This window comes from Hydra viridissima, unplaced genomic scaffold, assembly GCF_058129835.1.
Source record: "Hydra viridissima isolate aposymbiotic clone 2 unplaced genomic scaffold, HvirCarnegie_v1 scaffold_3, whole genome shotgun sequence".
Lineage (NCBI taxonomy): Eukaryota > Metazoa > Cnidaria > Hydrozoa > Anthoathecata > Hydridae > Hydra > Hydra viridissima.
In genome coordinates this window covers 14,789,671-14,817,377 of record NW_028324302.1, presented here as the reverse complement: position 1 = coordinate 14,817,377, position 27,707 = coordinate 14,789,671, and the positions used below count along the sequence as shown (strand labels likewise).

The 27,707-nt window shown below is 29.0% G+C and overlaps 1 protein-coding gene and 1 pseudogene across 6 annotated transcripts; both read right to left on the bottom strand.

Moving 5' to 3' along the window:
• Positions 1-289: 289 nt before the first annotated feature.
• On the bottom strand, positions 290-27,707 carry LOC145202038 (uncharacterized). Of its 6 annotated transcripts, XM_090081573.1 has the most exons (22): positions 27,555-27,707; positions 27,283-27,314; positions 14,844-14,997; positions 14,606-14,771; positions 13,237-14,039; positions 12,994-13,150; positions 12,240-12,588; positions 11,745-11,928; positions 11,545-11,649; positions 11,349-11,437; positions 10,801-10,947; positions 10,510-10,621; positions 10,297-10,433; positions 9,986-10,101; positions 9,478-9,755; positions 8,533-8,850; positions 8,249-8,379; positions 2,849-3,056; positions 1,804-1,977; positions 1,625-1,693; positions 1,186-1,341; positions 290-731 (listed from the first exon to the last, which is right to left on the bottom strand). In XM_090081573.1, exons 3-22 carry the CDS (start codon positions 14,973-14,975, stop codon positions 582-584), a joined length of 3,981 nt encoding a protein of 1,326 aa, XP_089937699.1. In that variant the 5' UTR covers positions 14,976-14,997; positions 27,283-27,314; positions 27,555-27,707; the 3' UTR covers positions 290-581. The 6 variants fall into 6 exon arrangements, 5 of the variants coding, with proteins under 5 accessions (XP_089937699.1, XP_089937702.1, XP_089937703.1 ...); XM_090081576.1 differs by lacking the exon at positions 27,283-27,314 and having other exon boundaries at positions 27,555-27,675; XM_090081577.1 differs by lacking the exons at positions 27,283-27,314; positions 27,555-27,707 and adding an exon at positions 17,442-17,461.
• On the bottom strand, positions 21,242-22,284 carry LOC149891147 (uncharacterized; annotated as a pseudogene).

Here is a 27,707-nt window from a genome sequence, read left to right as displayed (position 1 = left end):
TTGAAAGAAATCAAAGATGTGCATCCCTTAACCTTAGAACTTTATAGTAGTAATTCTTCTGTAGCCCTTAATGAGTATTTCATTGTTGGTGAAGCAGATGATCGAAACTGTAACCTGCATCCTTTTGCTTTTGAGCAGGTTAAATTTCCTTTCAAAAAGCCTGGCGATTATAGAGCAAATGCAGTTGAGTAAGATCATTTGCACCCCCCCAGTCCAAACCATGAATGCTGACTCATTTTTATGCTGGAAGGATGAATTTACGAAATATTTTTAAAAAAATCAATACATATTTTATAAAAATCGTAAAAACAACAATATTTTTCGCAAATGTTGAAAGTTAAAGACTTACAAAAAGTTTATAAAAACTGGCAATTGCAGTGTTATTTGATATGAAGCATTATCTCGTTCGTAAAAACTTTATTCGTTCGTAAAAAATTTAAAACAATTACATTAGATAGAAAAAGTCTTTACAACTACATTTTGTAAAAAGGATATAAAAGTAAAATACCAAAAAAAATGTTAAATAGAAATTTGTAAATAGTAATTTATTAAAATCAAAATGCCACTTTAAATACAAAGTATTAAATTTTGACTCGTAGATGTTTCGATATCACACTCAACATGTTCTCGATTCGATCGTTTTGAGCTTCCATTTCTTTCATTGCGGTCCGTATTTTGTAAACTGATGCTTTCATCTTTTTGTGCTCTTTTTTGACAATTTTAAGGCCGCTCTATAAAAGAATAAACGACTAATTAAAACAGCGCTTAAAACAGAAACGTGACATGCTAGAATAATTTTTCAGGTCGATGCTGATAGATATTTGCTATATATTAAAAGCAAATACGCAAAAAAAGTCTTATCAAGTAAAACTCTTATCACACGCTTTTTTTTTTACTAAAACTTTGTTCATCAGTATAGAATCAAAGTATATACTTCTTAAGTTAAGGAAGTTGTTAATGTTGTTACGCTAACCTATGTTTTCAAATGCTATTAATACCCAAAAAATCATAAACGAAAAAAAGTACACGAGATTACACTGTTACGCTCTCAAAAAAATACACGTAGATCCGGCTCTCCTTTTAGGAATATGACAAATTATCTCCTTTTTTTACACTAGAAAAAAATCACAAAAATACCATTTACCGCTATTTATGTCTTAATCTTTCAGGAATAAAAAAATTTACCTCTTTATTAACTTTAGTGACGGGAGACTCAAAAGACCAAAATGACCACAAAACTGAAGCTTTCTTCATATTGGGAAAAATACACTCTTCCATTATCACCAGTTTACTTTGGATTTTGAAAGGTAATGCTTTTTCAACGTTTAATGTTAAGTCCACCTTTAAAAATAAAATGGTTTATTTGAATTAAAAAATAATCATATTCAGCAACCAATCTAATGCCGCTTGTAGCCCACATTCACTTTAGAGAATGCTGATTATAAGCATCACATTGGTTATAAGCACATCACATTTTAAGAATTGAAGGTTATTTGTTTTAGCTGATGTAATGTGACACAGAATTTTAGTTTTATAGCTGATGTTGACTGGTACAAAAAAATTTTTCACGTTCGACGAGAAAAATATTTATCGAGATCAGAAAAGTTTTAAATTTTGCTCTTACCAGCATCGCTAATCTGTTTAGAACAGCTTCCTTTTTTATATCGTTTATTTCACCAATTGCTAAACCTACCTAAAAAAATCTTCTTTAATTTTTAAAACTTTAAAAACAATTAAAGAAAAGGATAAAATATAACATTTATCAAAAGAAAATACCCTGGCTCGAAAATACCCTAAACTTACCAGAAGTTTCATAACAATAACACAATTGACTATTATAAATAAAACGAATAACGCCCATGACATTGAAAGGGGCTTCGGATTTTCAATATTATTGTATAATGAATCAAAGCTAAACTCTCCTGTCATTCCTACAATCATTTTGGCTAAAGATCGGGATGGCATTGAATATGGAATCTAAAATAAAAAGACATTTCGAAGAATAAAACAAATAAATAAATAGATAATAATAACAATAATAATAACAACAATAATGATACTAATAATGATAGTAATGATGATGATGATGATGATGATGATGATGATGATGATGATGATGATGATGATGATGATGATGATGATGATGATGATGATGATAAAATAACAATAACAATAATAATAATAATAAAACAATGATAAAAAATAATAATAATAATAATAATAATAATAATAATAATAGTAAATATAACAACAATAATAAAAATAATAATAATAATAATAATAATAATAATAATAATAATAATAATAATAATAATAATAATAATAATAATAATAGTAATAGTAATAACAACAATAATAATAATAAAAAAATAATGAAAATAAAATAATATTAATAATAAAATAGTAATAACAATAATAATAATAATAATAATAATAATAATAATAATAATAATAATAATAATAATAAAAATAATAATAATAATAATAAAAATAATAATAATAATAATAATAATAATAATAATAATAATAATAATAATAATAATAATAATAATAATAATAATAATAATAATAATAATGATAATAACAATAATAAAACAATGATAAAAATAAAATAATAATAATAAAATAATAGTAATAATAACGATAATAATAATAACGATAATAATAATAATAATAAAATAATAATAGTAATAACAATGATAACAATAATAACAACAATAATAATAGCAACAACAACAACAACAACAACAACAATAGCAACAACAATAGCAACAACAACAACAACAACAGCAACAACAATAATAATTCAATTAAATAAAGATTTTAAAATCATAAACTATGAACTCACCACTTTATACATCACTAAATGTAGACCGAGTCCAAAAGAGATCATAAACAAAAAAAAAATGACTGAAAATTGAGCAAATGTCTTCATGATATGAGAAAATATGAATATGTATGTGCCGAGTTTAGGAAACTGTCTCAAAAACAATGCTAATACTAGCCAACACAGAGTAGTTGTAGCGGCTCCAAGACTATGATACCATTCTGAACACCTGTTAGAAAGATGGAAAGTAAGACTTTAAAATAAACAGAAAAAATATAAAGACTACAATTGCTCTCAAAACTTTCACCAATATTTATCTTTAGATATTGGATATTGAAAAAAAAATTATGCTAACTTTTTAGCCAATTAAGACAGGGACTATTAAAGGTTTTTTTTCCCAAGTAGCTTCTCAAAAGAGAAATATTTGTAAATCTTAGTAAATATCAGTAAATATCAGTAAAATCAGTAAAAGAAACTGTAAATATCAGTAAAACAAACAATCTTCACAACCACAATCATTTAAAAACAATCGTAACCATATTAATATATACACCTAATACAGAAAGTTTAAACGCACTAGTTTTTTTAACGTGTATAATTTTTTTAAGAAATGATAACCCGATAAATCGATGAGATGTGGTCCACATTTTTTATGTTTATTTATACTAATGGTTTAATTTAATGATTTAGAGAAAAAAAAAATGTAAGGATACCATAAAGGAGGTGGAGAGTGGTGAGAAAAATAACGGAGCACTTAAGTCCTTTCAACTTTTTGAAATAAAGTTTAAACGCAATTTGATTGGAAAACTTGTAACTCTTGTTAATTGATTGATTTTTTCTTGCAGTCTTTCGCATTTTTATCACTCAACAGCCTGCTTTCGTTAGCATATTGTCTTTGCATCTTTATTCTTTTTTTATTTTGCAAAAAAAACTGCGTCTACAATATGATTCAACCTTCAGCAATTTTCAGCTGATAAAACTTTATCAAAAGATCATATTTTCATGGGTAAAAGAGCTTTTTCATCGAAAAATAAATGGCAAGTCATTGGCATTCATAAAATGAAAACGAGCAATCGACATATTTGGCAAACACTAGAATATTTCTGAATTTTGCGTTCGTACAACAATAAAAAATTACTTATCGACTGGTAGTGTCAATGATAAACCTCGAATTGGGCGCCCAAAAAAACTGTCAGCTCGCAATAAAAACATGCTTTACACGCTTAGCAGACGTAACCCAAAAGCAGGAGTATCAGCTTTGAGTGCAGAAATCGATAGTTCGCTTGTAGAGAAAACAGTTAGTCATACGACAATAAATGAGTTATTACGCAAAAAAGAATTAAATTCGTTTCATGCTGTAAGAAAGCCTATGTTGTTGTTAACCGATCGTCTAAAACGAAAAAAATGGTGCAAAAAGCATTTAAATTATTCAGTGGAACAATGAAAAATGAGTATCTTTAGCGATAAGTCAAATTTTGAAATTATTAACAGAAAAAACAAGAGATTTGTTTGTCGCAAAAATACGGAAAAATAATTGAAGCAACACATACAAATCTGCATTCAAAAAAGTGGTGGCTCTGTCGGCATATAGGGATGCATATCAAGGCTCAGGCTTTGGTTGTCATAAAATATACGAAGGAAGATTGAACCAATATGGGTATTGTGACATTTTGGAAAACTCGCTTATCCCTAGTTGCAATTTATTCCAGGCTGATCAAAACTGGTTATTTCAACAAGACAATGTTCCATGTCATACAGCACATTCAATTACCAATAATTTCGTTGAAAGTAATATTTGACTCATGACTTGGCCAGCACGATCACCTGACTTAAACCTGATTAAAAATTTATGGAGCTGGATGGATTAACAACTAACAAAAAGCAAATAACTAGTCACGAACTGCTTAAAAAAGAACTGACAAAAATGTGGCTTGAAATACCAATCAAGATGATTGAAAATCTTATTGAATCAATGCCAAGGCGATTACAAGCATGTATCAAAAACAACGGGGGTCATATCCCATATTAACATATTTCCATGACAAAAAATTAATAAGTGCGTTTAAACTTTATTGCACTTTCTTCTCATCAATTTTTTTGATTATTTCTGTTTGATATTACATTTCAGAAAAGATTTTGTGATTTTTTCTTTCAAAGTTGTGTTTTTTTCTTAAGAATTGGCTAGGAAAAAAAACAAAACAAAAAACGAAGACCTTGCACCAGATTTTCTCTTTGCACCAGTTCAAATTTACCATAACATACAAAAAAACAAGTGCGTTTAAACTTTCTGTACAAGGTGTATATATATATATGTATATATATACATATATATATAAATATATATACATATATATATATACATATACATATATATATACATATATATATACATATATATACATATATACATATATATACTTAGGTCGTTAGGAAAGTTCGTAGAACTTCATCTATAAAGATACAATGAGACAGGAAATAATTAAATATTTATATATCACTTTAAACTGCGTTTAATTATGAACATTTTAAGTACTTGTTGAAGTATTTTGAATGTTTATTAAAAAAGTTATTTAAATTTTACTATATACGTTTTCAAGAAAAAATTTAAAAATGGATAAATTTGAATATCAAGCATATATTAAAACCCGTGCTCTACTTGGAGTTTTAGCACAAGCCATAACCGATGAGTTGGTTTTAGTTCATGGTGACTAAGCTCCAAAATATAGTACAGTTGCCAAGTGGGCTACTTTATTTAAAGATGGTAGAGAGAGTCTCGAAGATGATCCTCGCTCAGGGCACCCTCAAACCACGTATACAGCTGAGAATATTGAACGTGTGCGAGCCATTATTGAAGAAAATCCTCATGCAACACATGATATAATTGAAGCCCTGACATCAATTAATCGCTTTACAATCAACGAAATCATTCACAACGCACTTAAAAAAAGAAAATTAACATCACGTTGGATGCCCCACGAGTTAACCGATCAAAATCGCAAGAATAGAGTTGAGGCATGTAAGGAAAATTTAGCTCTTTTCAGAAACGGTCCATGGAGACTATGTGATATTATTACAGGGGGTGAGTCGTGGTTTTATTTGAGACAAGTTGGACACAACTCGGCTAACGCTAGTTGGGTCGGTGAAGGTGAAAGTCCAAGAACTATAGTAAGATGCGACAGGTTTCAGCCGAAAAACATGTTCTACATCTTCTTCAAAACAACAGGTGTTGTTCATTTGGGTTATGTTGAAAAGGGAGACACCATTACTAGCGAATATTATATAAAAAATTGTTTGAAACCTCTTATATGCGAAATAAATAAGCAAAGACCTAAAACAGGCACTCAAAATTTCAAATTTCTCCATGATAACGCTCGACCCCATGTGACTGAAACCGTCACAAATTGTCTAAACCAAGCTGGAATTACAATAATTCGCCACCCACCATACTCACCAGACTTAGCTCCATCCGATTATTGGCTATTCGACTTGATAAAAAAAAATCTTGATGACGATACTGACGTCGAAAGTCAAAAAACTCGCATAACGAAGCTACTTCAAAGTATACCCAAAGAAGAGTATAAAAAAACGTTTGATAAATGGCTTGAAAGGATGCAACTTTGTATAGATAACGATGGACATTATTTTGAACATTTGATAAAACAAAATTAAAAAAAACTCTTCTTTTTTTTTTTTTAGAGGGGAGTTCTACGAACTTTTCTAACGACCTAAGTATATATATATATATATATATATATATATATATATATATATATATATATATATATATATATATATACATACATATATATATATATATATATATATATATATATATATATATACACATACACACACACACACATGTACATATATATAAATTCTTTTGAAATAAAACAACTAAACAAGGAGTGTCTGTTAAAAAATTATTTGTAGTATAAAATAAATTTTAAGTTTCAACTCACTCAACATCATTACAATTAGTTGGTGGATGGTCAAACAATTGATATTTTAATTCATTGATTTTAGCAATTGTCAAAACAGTTTTGTAAGCAGGTGTCTGGTCTTAAAAAAATGATATTTTTCTTTGCTAACCCTGGTCAAAGCTTGCAATTTGACCAGGGTTAGCAAAGATTGTTTTACCTTTCTGAAGATAATTAACAAAATTCTTTGTAATCCCAAAAAACTGATCCCATAACCTTACCTGCTGATGAAACAGTCTTTACCTCTTTTGGTACAGCACTTCCACCAGCTTATTGCTGAATCCATGTTTCATCAACAGTTATGAAATAACGCTTAAAATTCATTTTATTTTGCTTAAAACAATCCTAACAGGCTTGAGAAACAACTATTCAACTATTTGGATCAATAGATAACATGGAGTTTTTGAATAATTACTGTTAGCAGTTCATATTTAAAAAAGTGAAATCTTAAAATGACAAGCTTGGTAAGCTTCTAAGAGTTCTAAGCTGCATTAAGTAGACGGATTAAGAAACAACTAAGGAAAGTTTTTCATAGTCTAAGAAAATTCTATACTTTGACTTCTAATTGAAGACAATCTTGTTGAAGAAAAATGACCATCCAATAATTTTTTAGAATGACACATAAATGTTATTGATAAGTCCACCTTTTTTTTTCAGTTGATACAACTTTCATATGAACATGTGAGAACTTTTGTTTAGACATGTCTATTCACTCTTTGTTTAGATGTTATGTAGTATCAACATGTTAGTGCATTTTTTTACTATGGAAAAGATGAAATATCTTGCAGTGATTGAACTCTTATTTTTGCAAAATACAAAACAATATTATAAAGAAGATGTGGTATAAGCTTTGATGATTAACATTTTCTAAACATCTCATACACATGGGAGATGTTTAGAAAATTTTGATTCAATTGATTTATAACAACATAAAACTGTAGATGCATTTGTCATAATTAACTTTCAATTATTATAGTTGGAAGATTTGTTTAGGCAAAATGCTATTATATTGCATTTATTGCAAAAAGAAAATTTGGAGAAAAAGAAAATTTGGAGAAAGAAAAAATTTTAAAAATAAAATTTCTAAAAAACCCCTTAAATATGGGTTAGTTTCAATTTTGACTAAAAAAGGAATTCTTTGAATGGCTGGCAAGAGAATTTGCAGTGGTTGTAATATGTTACAAATAAAATTTTATGAATACCCTCAATTTATGCTTTGTTGTGTTAAGAACCTTTTTTAAAAAGAACACTCTTGTTATTCTAATTCTAGTTCATTCTGGTGTGGATGTTTTAAAAAGTGCTGAATTGTTTAGCATAGTAAGTTAGGAAGTGTATGAAGCTCAAACTTTATTTCTTTCAATATTTCCATGATTTCCTAACTATTTAGTAAAAAAAAATTCAGTAGCATTCTTATCTTATAGATTAAAAAAAAAATTTATACCTCAAATTGCTTTTATCGTCTATCTGAGAAGTTGACTTTGAGGCATGTATTATTGAACAAATATATGCTGATAATTCAATGGACCTTTGCAATTGAAAATAATGACGAGCCTCAAAAAGAAGCTTGATAAACTAAATAGAAAATGGATAACTTATTTCAGTCTCAATTCTTATAATTATATTTATTTTAGAACTTACTAATCAAGACATAAATGCCTGTATATACATATGCATGCATATACAAAAGGAAAAAAAGTAAAAACAATTACATAAAAAATAAAATACCTCAATGGATAAACTTATAGTACTCAATGTCAAAATTGCATATCTCCCTTTTGAAATAAAAAAATTCACTTCTTTGCTAACTGATGATTTAAGTGATTGACAATAGCATTTAGTCACATTTAGATCATTTTCATCAGCACACACTATGCTGTGAGGATCAGCCCGTATAGATAAAGTATAGCTTGTTACAAATATGAGGAATATTATATATAAAAGCAGCCTGGAATAATATACATATCTGCCACACAAGCTCCACTTGCGCCTTAGTAAGTAAGTAACGAGTGGATGACACAATAGTTTAGTACGCTGGTTTTTCACCTATCAAAACAAATAATAATTAATAACTAATAACAAAGTTTGATTTACAGGAAAAAAATTAAAGGAAAAAAAAAGAAACGCATTCAAGAAAAAAAAAATACAAGTTAAACAAACTAAGTACCTATACCCTTTATCCAACATACAACATTTAATAGAAACAACACTTTCATCAGTTTTACTGAACATATAATCAAACTAATTAATGAAGAATTATTCATAAGTCAGGAAAAAAGTTGACACTATAAATATTTCTCCATAAATACTTTAAACATTCATAGTGTTAACTAACACTATTAATGTTTAAAGTATTTATGGAGAAATATTTAACTGTGTTAACATTAAGAGCACTTTTTTTAAGAGCTAAGTGAACCCTTCATTTTTAGGGCTTTACTAACAATTTAGCATTTAGTGTAATTAATGGCAACATATACTTACTCTAACTCTAGATTTTCTGATTTATACTAAATGCTAATTCTATTTAAAATGTTAATAACAATAAATAGACAAGAAATGAAATAAACATAGATATAATGGAAAAAAAAAAAAAAATCTGGGTTAATTAAACTATAGTTAGATCTGTCAGATGGACAATTGATAATTTTACAAGTAAAAAAAAAAAAAAGATACCATAAAATCTAATGGATGATTTAGTTCAAACGTGTTCACTTCAAAATTAAAAAGTTTTATTTTCCTTCTTAACTTTTCGCCAAAGGTTTCTTTATCAGCTGGTAAACCAAATGACCTATTGTATTGATTTTTATATTCCTTGGACTTGAAAACACTTGGGCCCCATGGAGTGAACAAGTCTTCAAGAAACTCATAGCAACAAGTAATTTTATACTGTGGATGTTCTATTGGCAAACCATTCCCAGTAATGCATTGGTTAAAAACTTGTTCAGCAATATCTAAAAAATCATTTCACTTTTCAAACAAAAAAAAATTCATTAAAGAAAGATAGTATGAAGTTACTCTAGTAACTTCTAGCATTAAAACTTAAAATTTTAAGTTTTAACCATGAACTGATACCAATAGATTAATATCAATTACTACTTTCAGTATTTTTGCTTTACGTTTTGAGCTTTTTTTATTTATAATTTCTCAGGGGGTGGAAACTAAATAAAATAGGAATTCTGACCAGGAAGCTTCTTAATTAGTTTCCTCATTGGCGTTGTCAATTTGTTCCCTTCAAATGTGGAATTACGTAGAGCAACTTTCCAATTTTCACTTGTAATAATAGCAATTACTGCCTCCCTAAACAATCCAGAAATATAATTTTTGTATCAATTAAACACCAGTTAACGATATTGTATGTTCATAAAATGAGTTCAATAAATGGAAAAAATTTAATAAATATGACAGCATTACATGCATTTCTAATGAACATAAAATCTGTATAACAAAATTTTTGTACATGGCTAAAGAAACAATAGTTCAAATAGTTTGTACCTCTGTTTGTTATCTATTGCATAGTCTAAGCAGTTCCTTCCAAGATGATCTTTCCATGAAACATCAGCATTTTTTGATAGTAACAATTTTACCATGTCAACATGACCCTCTTTACAAGCTAGCTGTAAAGAACTTACCTAAAAATAAAATCAAGGATACACAACAAAACTTGTGCATCAAATAAAGTAATTATAGGCATTTTATCACAGCTACCTTATCTTTATCTTTAGGATTAACTAGGGAGTCAGCATCTAACAAAGATTGTGCACAGTTAACCCATCCATGAAATGCTGCACAATCCAATGGTGTCCAAAGCCCTGCATTCCTAACAATAGTAAAACTTTTATCTTCATCAATGTTGTATTACTCATAACATAAAACTATGAGATTTTTTACTGGATTCAATTTTATAGTTAAAAATTTTCCTCTTTGCAATTCTTTAAAAGCTTTGTATTACTTATGATTTAAAAGAAGGTTGTGTAGTGTTAATGTAGATGATGATACCTAGCTTCGACATCAGCACCAGATTTAATGAGTATTTCAACAACTTTCACATGTCCTTGCATAGCAGCAAGATGTAGAGGTGTGTTTGAAGAACCATCTATATCATTCACAATCCTCAAAACATTTGACAAAAGTATCTCAACTGTTCTAGAAATTAAGATTGAAACCATAAGGTAGTTCATAATAGTAATATTATAACATTAGTGAGCAAAAAGTTTACACAACTAGCTTTAAGTATTAGTCAATAATGTTGATAAAATATTTTTAAAGTTACGTAAATACACTGTGTGTGACTATCTAGCATAACTAAATTTCATTTGAATTAATTGGCATATCTTTTTTTTTTCAGTACTTTATTGAAAGCAAAAATTTGCTATTTGCATACTTTTACTTGCTATAGTATTAAATTAGTTCATCTAGAAAAATCATCAAAGCTAAAATAACATGTAAGGCATTGACATCCAGGATACAGCAAAACTTAAAATTAAAAGATTTAAAAAGTAGAATAACTGTAATGTAATTTCATAAAAATAATATATCCAAAATACCTTGCATGACCATATTTTGCAGCTAAATGAAGTGGGGTAAGATTTTCCCCATTTTTTGCATCAATACAAGCTCCTAAACCCAAAAGATCCTAAACAAAAAGAATTTGAAATCTTTGCATAACAAAACTGTTTCCTAATGCAACTTATGTAAGAGTACAAAAATAATTTTGCAGAAAGATTAGAAAAATCCACTTGCTTGGACAATACTTTCATGGCCTTCTTTTGAAGCAATGTGTAAAGGTGTCATTTCATTCTTATCAAATTCTTCTAATATAGATCTGATATTATTTTGACATAAGATCTAAAAGAAATTGTTAATGGACTTTTTTTTATTTCTTGACTAATAAAATTTTAAGAATCTTTAAAACTTAAAATCAAGTCTTAATGTTAACACACCTCAAATACGTCTTTAGAGTTTTGTTCAGCTGCAATAAACAAGCATGTCTTATCATTTGCATCTTTTACAGTAATATCAGCTGAGTACTGTAACAGCAACTTCACTGATTCTAGATTATTTTTACGTACAGCCATAAGCAATGGTGTCTCATTATCTTTGTCACGGCAATTAATAGATGCTCCTCTAAAAATTTTACATAATCAAATTATAAAATCTAAAAAAATGATTATTTTAACTTCTGATAAAGTGAATTTGTTTATTTCTGCAAAATTTAGTTGGTTATCAAACCTTTGCTGCAATAAACACTTATAATTTTTTTAGAGCCCTTACATTTGAAAAGTGAATAATGGAAGATACAATAAAGGTCAAGAGTGAGAAACTAAATCTTAAATCCTTATGATCCGCACCTCTAAAATATATATTTCATTTTAAAATTTTGAAACTTTTTCAAGGTAAATTTGGGCTATTTATATTATAAAAAAGCAACCACCTACTCTGATAATAAATACTCAATGATATCTGTGCGATTAAACATGGCTGCTCTGTGCAAAGGGGTCTCTTTTAGTGAATTGGTTGATTCAATATTAGCACCATTTTCAACCAGAAGTTTTGCAATATCAATCAAGCCTGATGTACAAGCCAGATGAAGAGGAGAAATCATGTTTTCTCTTTCAGAGTTAACTTTAAATCCTTTTTTTATGCACAACTCAACAATATCAATGTGATTATTTTCAACAGCAAGATGTAGTGCTGTTTCTTTGTCTCTATTAATGCTACCAATCAACTTTGCTAATGCTGCATCACCCTTTTTTCCTGCTATGTCAAAGAGCAATGAGGCAATACCTATTTGATAAAAAGTACAGAACACTTTTAGAAATTATTTTATGAACTTTTTTTCTGGTATATTTTGGCATTACATGAACATCATATTCTTTCTATCTAAAAGGAAACAGCCATACAAAGTATATTTGTTAAAATTTATAAACTTCTTATAAAGCAATTATTCATCTTTGGAATCTTTTTTTTTTTTTTTTCTCTCTACTATACTAAAAATTAAAAAATTATTTATTTTCATATTACATTGTAAAATTGTAACTCATACTGTTGCAAAAATGTGATTCATTTTATTGAATTTGCTGAATGTGCTTTGATTTTAAAAGGTTTTTAAAGTAAAAAAAAAATTGAACATTCAGAACAATTAAAAATGTATCATTTTACAGGCTATTAAGAAATAAAAACCTTTCATACCTATATGACCTTCCATAGCTGCAAGGTGTAAGGGAGTCATATTTTCTTTATCTTGACAAAAAATATTGGCACCATGCTCCAAAAGTAGTTTACAAGCATCATAAGAACCAGACAATGCAGCACAATGTAGAGGAGTCATTTCTGATTGATCTGTCGCCTAGAATAAGTGAAATTTCATTTTAAAACAAAGTAGAAGAAAAAGACTTAAAAACCATGGAACAATTTCACATAAAAATTTGGTACCTCAATGTGAATATGCTTTTGAAGAAGTAGTTGTTTAGTTGCAAACATATTTCCTCGCATAACAGCATAATGCAAAGGAGTGTAATCATTAAAGTCTTTTGCATTTACATTAGCTTTTCTTTCTAAAAGATAAACTAGCATTGAGTCTTCTTGATCTTTTCCATCTTTTAGAATTTTTTTGAATTTATCCTCTAAGAAATCCACTGAATTGTTAATAATAGATATGGATTTCTTCCTGTCTATTTCATTTAAATTATCTTTTAAAGAAGAAAATTTTAGAGAATTATCAAATGATGTGACATTCTTTACAGGCGGCAAAATAAGTGCATCAACATTTTTCATATACTTCATTTCTTTTTGGGACACTGCACCAACTATTACTACAGCTTTTTTTGTTTCATTTTCAAGCTGATGACTTTGATTAGTAAATCCTAAACTCTTCCTAGCTTCTAAAATTCTTGGTGAATTTAGAAGATAATTTAAATTATGGATCTCAAAGTTTATTTGAGAAACATTTGAAATTAAAGAACAAAAAACGTCTGACTTCTTTGCATCTTCAATCTTGCATGGTTCTTTTTTTTTTTTAATCTCATTAGGTTTTGCAGCTTTGTAAAGTAACTTATTGGTGTTTGAGTTTAGTGACTTGCTAAATAAAAGAGGTTGATGAAACCATTTATGCTTGTGATTCTCTTCAAGAGGCAACTTGAAATCAGATCTAAAATCAACATTTCTACTCTTTCTATTTATATGACGAGAAGCATAATGTAAGGGGGTAGCTCCATTTTCATCATGAATATTTATATCTAAAAAAATAATTGATCAGTTAATAAGCTATTCAAACACTCATCAAACACTGGTCATTTCAATCAAGAACTTGTTCAAATTTAATCATCAAGTGAATTCAAGAACTCACTCTCATAATTTAATCAAGCTTTAATGTTTAAAGATAAAAGAAAAATACGTAATTAAAGATAACCAAATTTAGTTTTTTTTTCTGTGTATTAAAATTTTATAAGCATTTTAATAAAAACCTAAATGAAATATAATTCATTTTTAAGAAATTTAGAAAATTATTAACTGAAGTCTTAAATTATGAAGTTTGTGTGAAATTTTAGTAAAAGTTTATTCTTTTATTTTAAGCACTGATTCACTTGCTGACCCTGATACTTAGGGTTTATTAAAGGTCAACTACTTTGAAACTTTATAAGTTTCAAAAAGCTAGCTTTCACTGTTTAACAGCAGATAAAAGTTTTAAATACTTTTTTATACTAATATCCCTGACGGATTTTCCCTATGATGATTATAGATTTTATTCTTAAATAAGAATAAAACAAATGAATAAAAAAACACAACAAAATAAAAAAATTACTTGCTCCATTCTCCACAAGGAGTTTGACTACAGAGAAATGTCCATATCGAACAGCATAATGAAGTGCAGATGTTTGCTCTTCATCTTTTGCATTTATTTTCTTTTTGTCTTTGCCAAACGAACTTAAATATTCTTTTACTATAGCATATTGCCCATCACGTGCTGCCTTTATATAAAACCAAAACAAAATTTAAACAACAAAATAATTTTTTTTTCCCCCACCATATTAAAGTAATACCTGATGAAATGTCAAAAACAAAGATTTGATAAGTTGTTGATTTTTGGTATGCTTTGAGCTCTGGGCAGTTGGAATAGTCAAATTGATAGGATTGCTTGAAGCCAATTTTAAAGGTTCTTGTTGATCCTTCATTTCCAGTTCTTATTTCTCTCAGCTATACAAAAAAAAATAAATAAAAATAAAAAATTGAATTAACTGAATAAAATATCTTAGTATAAAAACTTCTTTTTAAACCTAACAAAATGTAATTCAGATGCTTTGTATTTTGATCTGTTAATGTAGGTTTAATTGATCTACTTTATTGCACTATTTACTTGATACTCTTCTTAAATAATAAAATCCATCATTCAGATTTGATAGGGCACTAATTGCAATTACTTCTTATATGTAAGCCAACTCACCAAATTAAATTATTTACCAGTTTGACATTTATATTCCTGTTGCATCCTGAAACCTTTATTTAAATTTTCTAAACTTTAATTTTATCTCTTTAAATTTGTTGAAAAAAAACAACAACAAAAAACAAACTGTAAAATGTTAAGGAAATAAGATAATAAAAATGTTCAGTTGAATTTCTTGCATAAATTCAAAAGGATTAGTTTTCAATTTTTAAGACCTTTATTTAAAATGCATTTGGCAGTAAAATCTCATTTATAGAGTTAAATGAAATTAAATCAAATGAATAGTGTAAATTTCAATACTAATCACATTTGGTTAACACCATTTGTTTGTTTAACACCCCTCACCATGTTAGACCAATACAAAATTTATAACTGAAACTAGAACAAAAAAAAAAAAGTTTAAACATTTAGATTGCGTAAACACCAAATTAGTTTGCTTTTACCTTAGGTATTATCACTTTCTTAATGAAAATCAGATTTATCTGTTGTGCATTAAATTAGTAATTTCTTGTAAAATAACCTTTAGTATTGTGAGTTTTAGCATATAGCTCATTCTGCTTAGAACCTATAGTAACACTCTGCTTAGTGAAATGATTAACTTTTTTTAAGCTAATATGGATTTGTAAAATTATGCAAACTTTCCTGGGAAGTTTTCTTTTTTTTTGGAATTCTTTTTCAATTGTATTGATAAACAGAGGGAAAACCTCAGGTTTAAAAGGAAGCCTCAGGTTTAACAGAAGCCACTTTAAAAAATATTCTAGTTCCTCTACAAAATTCTTTTCCACTTTGATTTCTATATATGTGTTTGAAACATCCTTAAATATTTTAAATTAGTCAGCCAGCTAAAAAAGTTTTCTATTTCAATCTAAGGATGAGCTGTTTAATTGGATCAATAATCAGATCGATTAATCAAAAATATTTTAAAATAATAGACTGTCATTTATATTCTTCTTTTTATCTCTAACAATAGAAAAGGTTATTTTAATAATTAGTAATAGATTTGTACAAAAAAGTACAAGTACTATCAAACTTTATACACAAAATTTAAATTATCTGTTATAGCTCAACTTACTTATAAATTAAGAATATGTCCTAAACAATGTATATTTGTTGTTTCAAGTATTTTAATTTAGCAATAAGACCAGTGAAACACATTAAATTAATGAACCAGAGTTTTTTTGCTTGTGATTTTTTTTTTTGAGAGTTTTGCTACTGGGGCTCAAACTCTTTTATTGTATGTTAAGAAATGTTTACAAAAATGGCTTTTAAATATTTTATTATATACTTTAAAAAAGTTTTACATGTATATGCTAGTCTTAAAATCATAATAATAAAGCAAGCAAGTACTTTTCAAAACTGTGCAAAGTGTACATTGAAGGCTTAGAATAATCTTCAAGTTAAAATAAGTCTTTAAAGCCAATTATTCCACAGTAATACTACCATAGAAATTGTAAAATGTAGCAGTTTTTTTCAGTAAATCACAACTCTTTTATTTTCCTTTCAAATATCTTTATATATTCTTTTAAATGAAGATATATGAAAAATTTTGAGTGCACTTTTGGAGAGGCTTTTGTTAACAATAATCCAACCATGTCAATATTGTTTAAGAGATGTCTATATTGGTTGCCATTACGTTCTCTCACATGGACTGTTAGCAAAAGAATGCAAAGTTTCTTTGACTTCTTAATAGCTTTTAAATAAACACTAGTGATCTCAGGATAGTATTATTTGATCGAAAAAAATAATTTCAAAGATTAATTGCAAGTTTCATGTCAATTGCAGCTGTGAGACTAACTATTTTTTTCACTGAAATGTTACCAAGATTTTCATTTTATTTACTCTTAAAACTTAAGCGGATTGATAGCGTGCAGAATTTATAACAACAAATTATGTCTAATGATGGCTTAAACGACTTCCGTTTAATCCATCTTGAAGTTTTATGATGACAAATCAAATCAAAATCAAATCAAAACGATGAAGGGTCAGGACAGTTGTAACTTCTTTGACTAGTGGTCTTACTTCTAGTTTCAAGATAATGTCTAATAATTTAGTTCATTTTATTACACTTATCTTTTTGTCGTAGTTGTTATCTTTAATCTATGTATAAAAAAAAAAGATGTCTTAAAAAGCTTTGGCTAAAGTTTGTCTAAATTTTTTTTGATATTTGATTTAAACATATTACAAACTCATCATTTACATTTGTTTGAATTCTGTACAGTGGCGATTACTTTAATCTAACTAAAACAGTGAAAAAAATTTTTATTTACAAATAATTTTGAAGTTGAATCTATATAGAAAATAAAACTTCCTCGTGTATATCAAAAACAATTAAACTTTTAAATTGTTCCGAGATGACGTCACGTTGAAAGATTAAGTGAATTTTTAACCGTATATTGCAGGGGTAGCGAACCTGCGGCCCCCAGACACTCTTTGTGCGCCCCCGAAATGTAAAATTAAGAACTTAAATTTTAAAAACTATTCTTGAACAAAAAAATGAGAAAAGGTTGGAAAATGATGATATATCAAGATATGAAACAGTACTGGATTCTTTGATTGCAGAATTTAATGACAGGTTTAAAGACTTTGAAGAACATAAGCAACATTTTAGCACCTACCAAGAATACAAAATTAACTGAATGTGTGTGTGTCAAACTTACTAAATGAAACAACATCCAATGAGCAACAGTTTATCTTACTAAACTCTAACTTAAATAATCTTAAAACTGTTTCTATAGTAAAATGGTTTTCAAGTGACAAAATTATGTTTACCTTGAACTGATATTTTATCAGAATCGTTTTCTTACAACTTTTATGCAATTTAAGATTATCTTTCTCTACGTTTTAAATGTAATTGATAATAATAATCTGCCTGCAACTAAATTTAGCTTTGAACGACTTAACATGAAGTTTTAAAATGGCCAACTCTCCTATTTTAATTGTTTTCCTTAAAATAAAGGAAGGCTTTGCCAAACTATTTACTACTAAAACATCCCAGGTACTACCTGTTAATGAAACGGACCAGAAACTTATCCATAAATTGTTAAAAGAACTGTTTTTTCAATTTAATTAATTTTTTAAAGCAAGATTTAAACTAAAGGTAATTTAAATTTTTCTACATTGAAATTCAAAAAAAAAAAAAAAAAAAAAAAAAAAAACAAAAAATATTATTTGTTATGTGCTTTGAACGCTAACAGAAAAAAAAGTCGAGTGAAAAACTAAAGATGAGTTTCAAATTATAGGGAGATTTAGGGGGAAACACTTTTGTATTACATTCATCGAGAATAGATCAAGATCCTATTACTTTTACATAAAATATTTTCACCATTATGATTGAAAAAGCACAACAAAATCAGTAAAGTGAAAAATCTGAAATTTTTTTAATTCTCTCTTAAAATGTCCAGAAATCTCACAGTGTTTGCAAAGTTTGTCTTATAAATTGGTATCTAATAAAGCAATATTAGTGAGAGTGTCTGAAAATTTAGTTTACTTATTATTATTAGAGAAACTTTTTCGGAAATTGAACTGATATTTTTTGAGAACCAAACACCATTTTCTGAAAAAGCGCGCATATCAAAACTCGATATAACGTTCGATATCAACCAATCAGGTTGTAAAAATTTTAAAACTGCAATAAGCATTTAGGACCGCATCTTATTTTTCCCAATACATACTTATTGCCAAAAAGAAGCATTCTTATAGAAGTTAGGAACGTATCAAGAGACATTCATTAGAGCATTTGGTTGTCAATATCAATTGTTACAACAGTGAGCAGTAATTCAAGCCAGTAAGGAGTAGCAAGATTCCAGTAGCCAGGTGGTAGCTTTATCAGTACTGTAAACGAAGCCGAGGAGAAGCTGCTAAGCATATAAAAGAAGATTATAAAGTAACTAAATCTGTTTTACGTTGAGATTAAAAACTTTTATCTCAAATAGAGCTTAATATAACATATGTGAAGTAGGCTGCAATGAAAAATTTTTTTTCATAGATTTGGTTAGCCTAGGTGTGCAAAAATTGTGTACTGATACTAAAAGCACTGTATTAAAATAGTAGTTCTTTAGGGTATCATCTTGAGGTGCCCCAAAAATTTTTAAAATTAATATTGTTTTGTAAAGTATGATATTTAAAAGAAATATATATGTATATTTAAATTTTGTTATGCTATAACCTGTGTCTAAAACAGGTTATCAAATCATATAAGATATAATATGCACATATATTGTTTGTAAAAAGTATGAATTTGAGTTGCCCCCAAGTACTTTAAATACACCAAATATTAGCATTTTTCTAATTTTTCTAATTTTTTCTTCAACTAAGTTTAACAAACTTTGGTACAAACTTATATTAGGTGACGCTATACGTATACAATGTATGGCATTGTATGCATTGTATGCACTATGCAGTTATGCATTATGCAATATGCATGCAACAAGTAGTTCTTCACACCATTTTCCATAATAGCATTATGTAATTAAGTTATCATTATATAATTAAGTTTGAAAATAAAATCAGTTTTAAACCCTTAATACTTTTAAAATCAACATTTTCATAGTAGTTTAAAACTTCACAATTTTAAAAGTTAAAAAAATGCAGTGGTAGAACTATAACAGTTTTGTCCTTTTGTTTAGTTACAGCCCTAACTCTTGAATTCTTTATTTTAATGTTACCAACGTCGAACAGTCATAAACAGTTATTTGATTAAACTAAAATCTGACTTTGTATTGAACACTTTCATGGCTGAACGTTATTCTATTCGTGCACGAATGAAACCGTCACGCTGGGGTTCACACACGGCAGTACACGCTTCTGTCAGAAGCTTAATCCCCCGTTCAACGGCCTGTGTGTGGCATGGAAATGATTGAAATTGTAACATTTCTGAAGATCGAATGTTTTCTTCAAGTTCATTGGATGGAAAGGATCAAAACATTGGCGGTTCTGTGCGTCTGTTTGATGACCAACTGATTATTTCTGTGTAATCTTGTGGTTCGAAGTTTAGCAACGACACCTTAAACACTCTAGGTTCAGTATCTGTTTCATTGTTGCTGGATCTTGCCACAAGCACACGTCTTAGAGCTAGTTGACGAATGTGTGGTCTTTCGTCTGTTGCAATTGCTATCAGCAAGTTTTCAGGATGACCAAAATAAGAATTTCTTTGTATTACTGGATCAACAATTCTCTTCAGATTCGTAGACAAGTATCTGGTATAATGAATCATCTGAAAAAGATGACGACTCCCATCTGTACATGACAGTTTTGACTTTATTTCAAACCATATAGGTGCATACACTTTTACTATGTATGTTACAAGTGTTATCAAGTGTTTGTCTGGACATTCTTTTGAAATATACAATCGAAGAATCCGATTGGCGGTTGTTAACCAGCGAGAATGACACATTGGTCCTGGTTTAAGGTTTCCCAAATCGCTACTGCATTTGCCACTATTGATTACTTGACATATTTCAAGTAGGTACTTCTGATCTGTGCTCAGTTCGTTTGGATCAATGTTTGGCAAAGCATTACCTTCAATGGGTTGAAAGGTTACTACTGGCATGTCGCATTCTTTTAACTGTTTTCCGATTGGGCCAGAAAATGAATTTGATCCAAGTGTAACGTCATCTAGATGTATCATGAGATGCCTGAGTGGTAATTCATTCATGTGTAGTAAACATACAAACCAGTGCATCGACTTCTTAAAATGTACTTCAATCAGTCTAATAACGCCACCACAACATCCAGTGTTAACATTGGTACCATCACAACCTATTGCTACCAATGTGCTTGTATTAACCTCATTTTTATCTAAAAATTCCACAATCTTATTTGTTAAATTTAGTGATGTTCCTTCTGATGTTTTAATATGTCCCAGGTATTGCGAATCAGGTTCTTTTACTAACACAATGTGCTCTTCTGTTTCTGTTACTGGATGAAATTTATCACCTTTCATAATTTGATTTCTGGTTTTGTCTTTTCGGCCATCAAAATACAACCCTTCAACTTTTTTTATTTGTAAACTTTTTTTGTTTGTAAACTTTTCCTATTTTTCTGTCTTTCTCGACGAATTTTGCTTGGATCAATTACCACAGACGAATCTTGTTCATTAATAATAAAAAAATCAACCAGAACAGCTGACGCTATGGCTGCAGCTGAACGATCCGATACTAACCATCTATCACATTCACGAGCTAATACTGGCAGCGGGTATCGAATTTGAGAGTTTGTTTTTGGCGAACATGTATCAGCTTGTAGTGGCACTGTTATAGGTTCAGTTTCTTCGTCATCTGAATGTTCCAACATAACTAAATCAGAAGCATCATCACATTCATCAGAACTGTAATATTGTTGCAAAATACAACTTCCAGCACTCGGGCTGGTTGCACACTTAAAATTCAACATTCTTGATGCATCTGTATGTTTTCTCTTCAGTTTCCGTTCTTGTTGTTTTGTTGTTTTAATGTCAACATTGCCTATCATCATTTTCGAACTTTACGAATCTTTTCACAGGTGCACGTTGACAGATCTTTACATTTACACGCTGCAATATCAAACATACGATCCGAGTCTTTCTTGAATAATTCAATTTTATGCAGATAATTTGAATCTTTGGATCTTTGTTTATAAGGTTTCATTAGTGTCCTGAATTTGTCATGATAATCTTTTATTTTCGCCACTATTTGCTGAGGTGATATAATGATCCTCTGTGCCAAATTTGCACAAGATCTTCACATACTTTGTTGGAAGTTACATTAACTGTTGCTTCTTTTGCTTGTCCATCAGTCAGTTCTTGTCGCACTAACATAAAGTGTTTAATAATATCCCCTATGTTGGTAAAAGATTTTTACTCATCCGTTTAGTTTTGCCAAATACAGGACAAATTTTCTGATTTCGAGTCTGAGTCGGCATTTTCTTATTTCGTTAAAGGTCGATCCTTGATATTCCAAAACTGTATTATATTTATAATAATTGATAGAATATATAATATTTATTCAATGTTGTTGTCAGCCATATGTAATACTTCAAATTGATTCACCAGATGGAGGCACACACACAAGTGCTGAGAAAATAATAATATTATAGGGTGCTACATTTTTTAAATAAAAAAAAAAGAGCAAAAAAGCTAGATTTTCACAATTTTTAAACTTTTGCGTGCATCTCAAGATAACAATTTAGACAAATATTAATTTAACATGACATTTACGATATCAATTCACAACTAATCAACATTCAACAATCAACAGTATCAACACCCAGGCGATTTAAAATTCTAAAAAAAAGTTGTAACAATTTCAAAAACTAAAAAAACTAAAATAAAAAACTGTATATTCGTAATTTTAAAAAGGCTTGGGGCACCTCAAGACGAAACAATAGACAAATAATACCCAACATTTTTACCCAACTTTTATGATAACCATTCACAACTTTCCAACACCCAGGCTAACTAAAACACTCAAAAAAAATTTTTTGTTAAGATCTTCACTGCAGCCTAATGTGAAGTTAAAAACATATGTGAAGTTAAAAACTTTTATCTCAAATAGAGCTTAATATAACATATGTGAAGTTAGAGAAAAATCTTTAAGAAAGATTGCTTTAGCTGGGTTTCCACCGTAATGTTAAATTTTTTCTAGACCTTTAAACTATAGCAGCTTTACTTGTTGGATTAGATTAAAGGAAAGTTACCATTTGGAAGCTTGTAAACGTACATATGATTAGGTGTATAACTTTGCTTCCACCGTTTTTTTTTTTTCAGAATTTAAGACTTTATATTCATATATTGATAGTACATTTATGATTCAAAGTATTGTCCATCGCTAACCACTTTTTTTTCCCATCTATCCTAATAGAATCCCACGTCTAAAGAATAAACGAAAACCGCGTCGAAATCCACTAACGAATTCAGTTCGAAAGGACTCGTTATCCTTTGAAACAATCGAATTTTTCACTTCATTGTAAGAACCAAAATGCTGATCAGCCAAGCAATGCGCCATTGATCAGAAAAGGTCATCAGATAAAGCAATGTCAGGAGAGTAAGGCGGGTGTGGTCAAACTTCCCATTTTAGCGTTTCCAAGTACGTTTTTACAGGTCGCGCCCCATGGGGGCGATTATTGTCATGCAGTAAAATCACTTTGTCATTTTCTTTTATGGCCGGGTAAACCCTATAATTTTCTGCGTTTGGGATTGTTGTAGTGAACTCATTTTTTTTATCCCCAGTCATAACACGGTGCAGAAATCCCTTTCGTTGTTGCCTTTGAAGCAGTTGTTCACAAGTAAACAAACGCCGTTCAACGTCCCTCGGCTTCAACTCGTACCCTACCCAATTTCTTTGCTTCTGAACAGTTCCTAGGGCTTTGAGGCGTTTGGGAGTAGCTGGCTGAGTCACATGCAATCAATCCGCCAACTTTTCTTAGGCTTGGCACGAGTCTTCGTTTAGTAAAGTTGGCAACTCGTCATCTTCAAACAGTTTTTTCATTCCACCACCATGACGGTCTTCGACAATTAAACCACCGTTCTTAAAACGTTGAAACCATTCATGACACTTCTTTCACTAGTAGCTGCCTTGCCATACCTATTCGAAAGCATTCAATAAGCATCAGCCGCAGATTTCTTTGAATTGAACATATAAAGTAAAACTTCCCGCGAATGACGAGAATTTGACTCGTAAACTGATACTTTAAAGCGATTAAAAATATATTTGAAGTGATTTCAAAATCATTTATTTTTGAAAGTGGTGCTTTTGACAGATATATAAAATTGCCAAATGACACTTTAGATCTGACAATTCTATTCATCACGTATCTCTAACGCTATCTATCAAAAAAAGGCGGAAGCAAAGTTATATACCTAATACGAAAGTACTCCAATCAACAAAACTCTGCAGAAAACAGCTCGAGTGTTATTGGTCTGAAAATAATCCAGGCTTCTATCTGATAACGAGAAAGTGTATTCAGAGCGTAGTTCCTACTTGCCGAAGTCCCAACCAAAAATTAATTCAGACCCAGAAGTATTTTGGAATTAATGTGAGAGACGTCGGAAACTTCATCGTTTAAGATGGGTGTGGATAACGTTATCTTTCCGTACAGCAAAACTGTGCAGAAAGAGAAGGGAGCCAAATTCAATTATTTTAGAAAAATGAGAGTTCTTGTAAAGCACCGTAAATTGTAATCAAAAATAACCCAAATAAAAATAACCGATAGTTATTTAAGTGCTCTGAATTTCTGTAAACGATGTAAGTTATTTACATAAATTCATAGCATTAACATACTTAACATAATTAACTAACAATCTTTTATCGGCTTCATTCAAATTTTTCTATTCAGTTTTCATAATACCTTGACTTTTTACAAAACTCAATTTTGGAAATACAAAATATGTATTTCCTAGCTTTTAAGATTTTCCTTATATTGTTCAATTGAGCTAAAAAGTTACTACAATCGGAAAATGTAAGTTCTTTATGTTGTAATAATTTTAAAAAATTTTAAAACATATAGGATTTTAAGATACAGAAGCAAATGTTTTCATATAGCTATTTTGACAAAAAAATAAAATAAAAACAAGCCTTCTTTTTCGGTACCGTAAACTGGGGTGACTTTGGCCACTATTTGTGATTTTGTTTTCCTGCAAATTATTTCTTTTGTTATTGTGCGTAGTTCTTTTAAAAAATTATCACCTAATGTAATTTTATCTGATCTATTGGTTGAAAGTGAACAAAAAAATAACCGGGAGACAAAATCATCAATAGAGTCTGAATTCGTCCCGGTGGTCAATGTTGACTGTACCAATTTTGACGGTACTCTGCAAAAAATTTAAAAAACCAATTTTTTTTTGACTTCTTTGAATAAAATCTACTACCAAAGAAGTTGTAAACAAGAAATCTTTTAGTTTTAGATTTCCATTCGTGTGAAACACGTAAGAAAAAACTAACTCCATATATTTTTTAATTTTAGTAGAAATGGAAAATTTCATTTTTTACGACTTTTACGGTTATGAATGTATTTGAGTGACGCAACCCTTTTACCCATCCTTTTAAATATGTGAAAGTAAAGTCACTCCTTTCTTTTTTTCTTTTTTTTTTTTTTTCTTTTTTTACAAAAAACACTAAATAAATGGCTCAGTAAAAATGAAGTCTTAAAACAATTTTTTTTCAAAAAAAACCTTTGTAAACAAACTTTGTTTCAGGTAAAGGGCAGACTCAGATCTATAATCAAAAAATCTAAACATTACGAGGTACAAGAAACCCTCTGATTTTAACAGCAACCACACTAAAATTTAGTTTTCGAAAACGTGCGCAGACACTGTGGCTATCTATTTCGAAAATCGCCTCTTTATTTGTAGTGTTAACCAACTCCCATAAAGCAACAAAAAAAAAATTTTCATGCTCATATTATATGAAAATTATCAGGTTTTTACAAATGAATTATTTTTAAAATAAATTTTGGTACTTGGGCCCTTGCTGCTTATCTATATCATTGATCTAGAAGAGATTTCCTCACCGAGTGAGTTATTTGCTTATGACTCTAAAATGATTGTCCAAGCGCTTTACTTAACAACAAGCTCTGAGTTAAAAATTCGGATCAACTTGGTATATAACTGTTGAATGGAAGTTAAAACTTAATGCTCAAAAATGTTTTCATACATTATGGAAATAGCAATAACATTTAAAGCATCTTGAGAGTATATTCAAATTTGCGTCTTAAAAGCTTTCAGATTTCTTGCAATGCTCAAAAAACATTTACATTTGTGGATGGAAATTTTGCACTACACTACTTTCGTCATTATTCTGTCTATTTTAACAATATCACCAGTATTATTACCTCGACCATGTTTTTTCCCATTGAATATTTTTCTAACCATAATGTAAACATTTCTGATCGTATTTCTAGTGATAATTCGCGTTTTCTTGTTTTTTTTTTTTTTTTTTTTTTTTTTATTTAAAAACATCAAAATTACAATTTTTATTAAACTTTACTCAGGCAAAACTATACCACAACTTAACCTTTTGTAATTTAATACAAAGGAGTAGTTAAATGTTTATGTTTCTTAGTGTCTATGACCTTAACATGAGCATTGGCAGTGAAAACCACGGAAACTATCATGGTTTATTCAAAGAGTATATTTAGGTAAAGAAACTGTAAACACTCGTTTGAGGCAATATAGAAGCATTAACAGTTAAATTTATGATTTTTTTTTTTTACTTAAATTATCTATCCACACGTTTATATCACCGTGACTTATCAATATTATATAAAAAAATAAATAAAAATAAGTAAATAGAGATATAAAGTTTAAGCACTTTTTTAAAGTTCTTCGAATAACTATGGACAGTGATGTATGTCTACATGTTAACGTATTTATATGCAGTTTTTGAGCTTGTGTGATTATATTGGATAATTAATTAAGTTGTAACAATAAATCCAACCTAATCTAACGAAAGAATGTGAATGCAAAACACAGTGGTCGTTTTTAGCCCTGTTAACGTTGCTTATACCAATGATGTTTACTTGCTTCTACTGAAAAAGTGTTGTATTTTGAAATTAAGTATTTAGACTGAGAAAAAATATTCGTTCAAAAGCATCGTGTTGAATCAATAAGAGGGTGATATGAATATAAGTTGAGGATAGAATTTTGATTGTCACTTTTCTAATTTTAAATCTTGAACATTTTATTTTTCATTTAGCTGAATGATATAAAAGTATTTATGACTTTTTTTTATTTACATTAGTTATTTTTCTTTACTTATTTTGTTGGATCGATTTGTTTTTCGTTTTGAACTTATTCGAAATTAAAACCAAAGCATTTATAACAACCTAGGAGTAAAATAAAATTGTAGTTTTTTAGATCACATAAAGAACAACCCTCCGCCCCTTAAAATACACTTGAAAAAGAACGAAATACGCAAGTTTTAAGAGCATTGAGAAATAGTGAAGTTTTGTCGAAAGTTAGAGTTTTCTTATATGGAGCAAAACAATTGTTTTTTTTCCATTTGTTAAAAAAACTATGCCAAAAAATGTTTAAAATAAACACAACTAGAAGAAACGAGTTTACTTACGGTATTTCTAAAACGAGTTAATTTTTTGCAAGCTAGAAAAAAAGTTTATTAATAAAATAATAAAAACACTTGCGGCGCTACACATTACTAAACTGAAGCTTATTGATTATTACTAAAAATATCCATTAGCAACTTAATCTTTTAAAATTGATATACATATAAAATTTTTTCCACCATAACGAAGGTTGTTGCAAAAGAATATTTATCGTATTAAATATTTAACATCATTAAATACATATATAGATAAATATATTAGGAATAAATTGTTTTACTTTTATATATTTTGACGATGAAATAGAAGACGCTGAGCAGCAGCTGATCTTTAGTTAGTTAAAATCTACGCTGGAGAGTTTGTAACAATACTTAATGAGTTTTTAAGTGATTAAGAATAACACTTCCTTATAAATTTTGATGCACCATTGTTT

Excerpts from the sequence above, each read along its gene's own strand:
- LOC145202038 (XM_090081573.1), bottom strand. The coding sequence starts at position 14,975 with ATGAAGGATCAACAAGAACCTTTAAAATTGGCTTCAAGCAATCCTATC. Across the intron at positions 11,438-11,544 it reads GCCATGAAAGTATTGTCCAA|GATCTTTTGGGTTTAGGAGC; the intron begins GCAAGTGGATTT and ends CTTTTTGTTTAG. Across the intron at positions 10,622-10,800 it reads GGTGCTGATGTCGAAGCTAG|GAATGCAGGGCTTTGGACAC; the intron begins GTATCATCATCT and ends TACTATTGTTAG.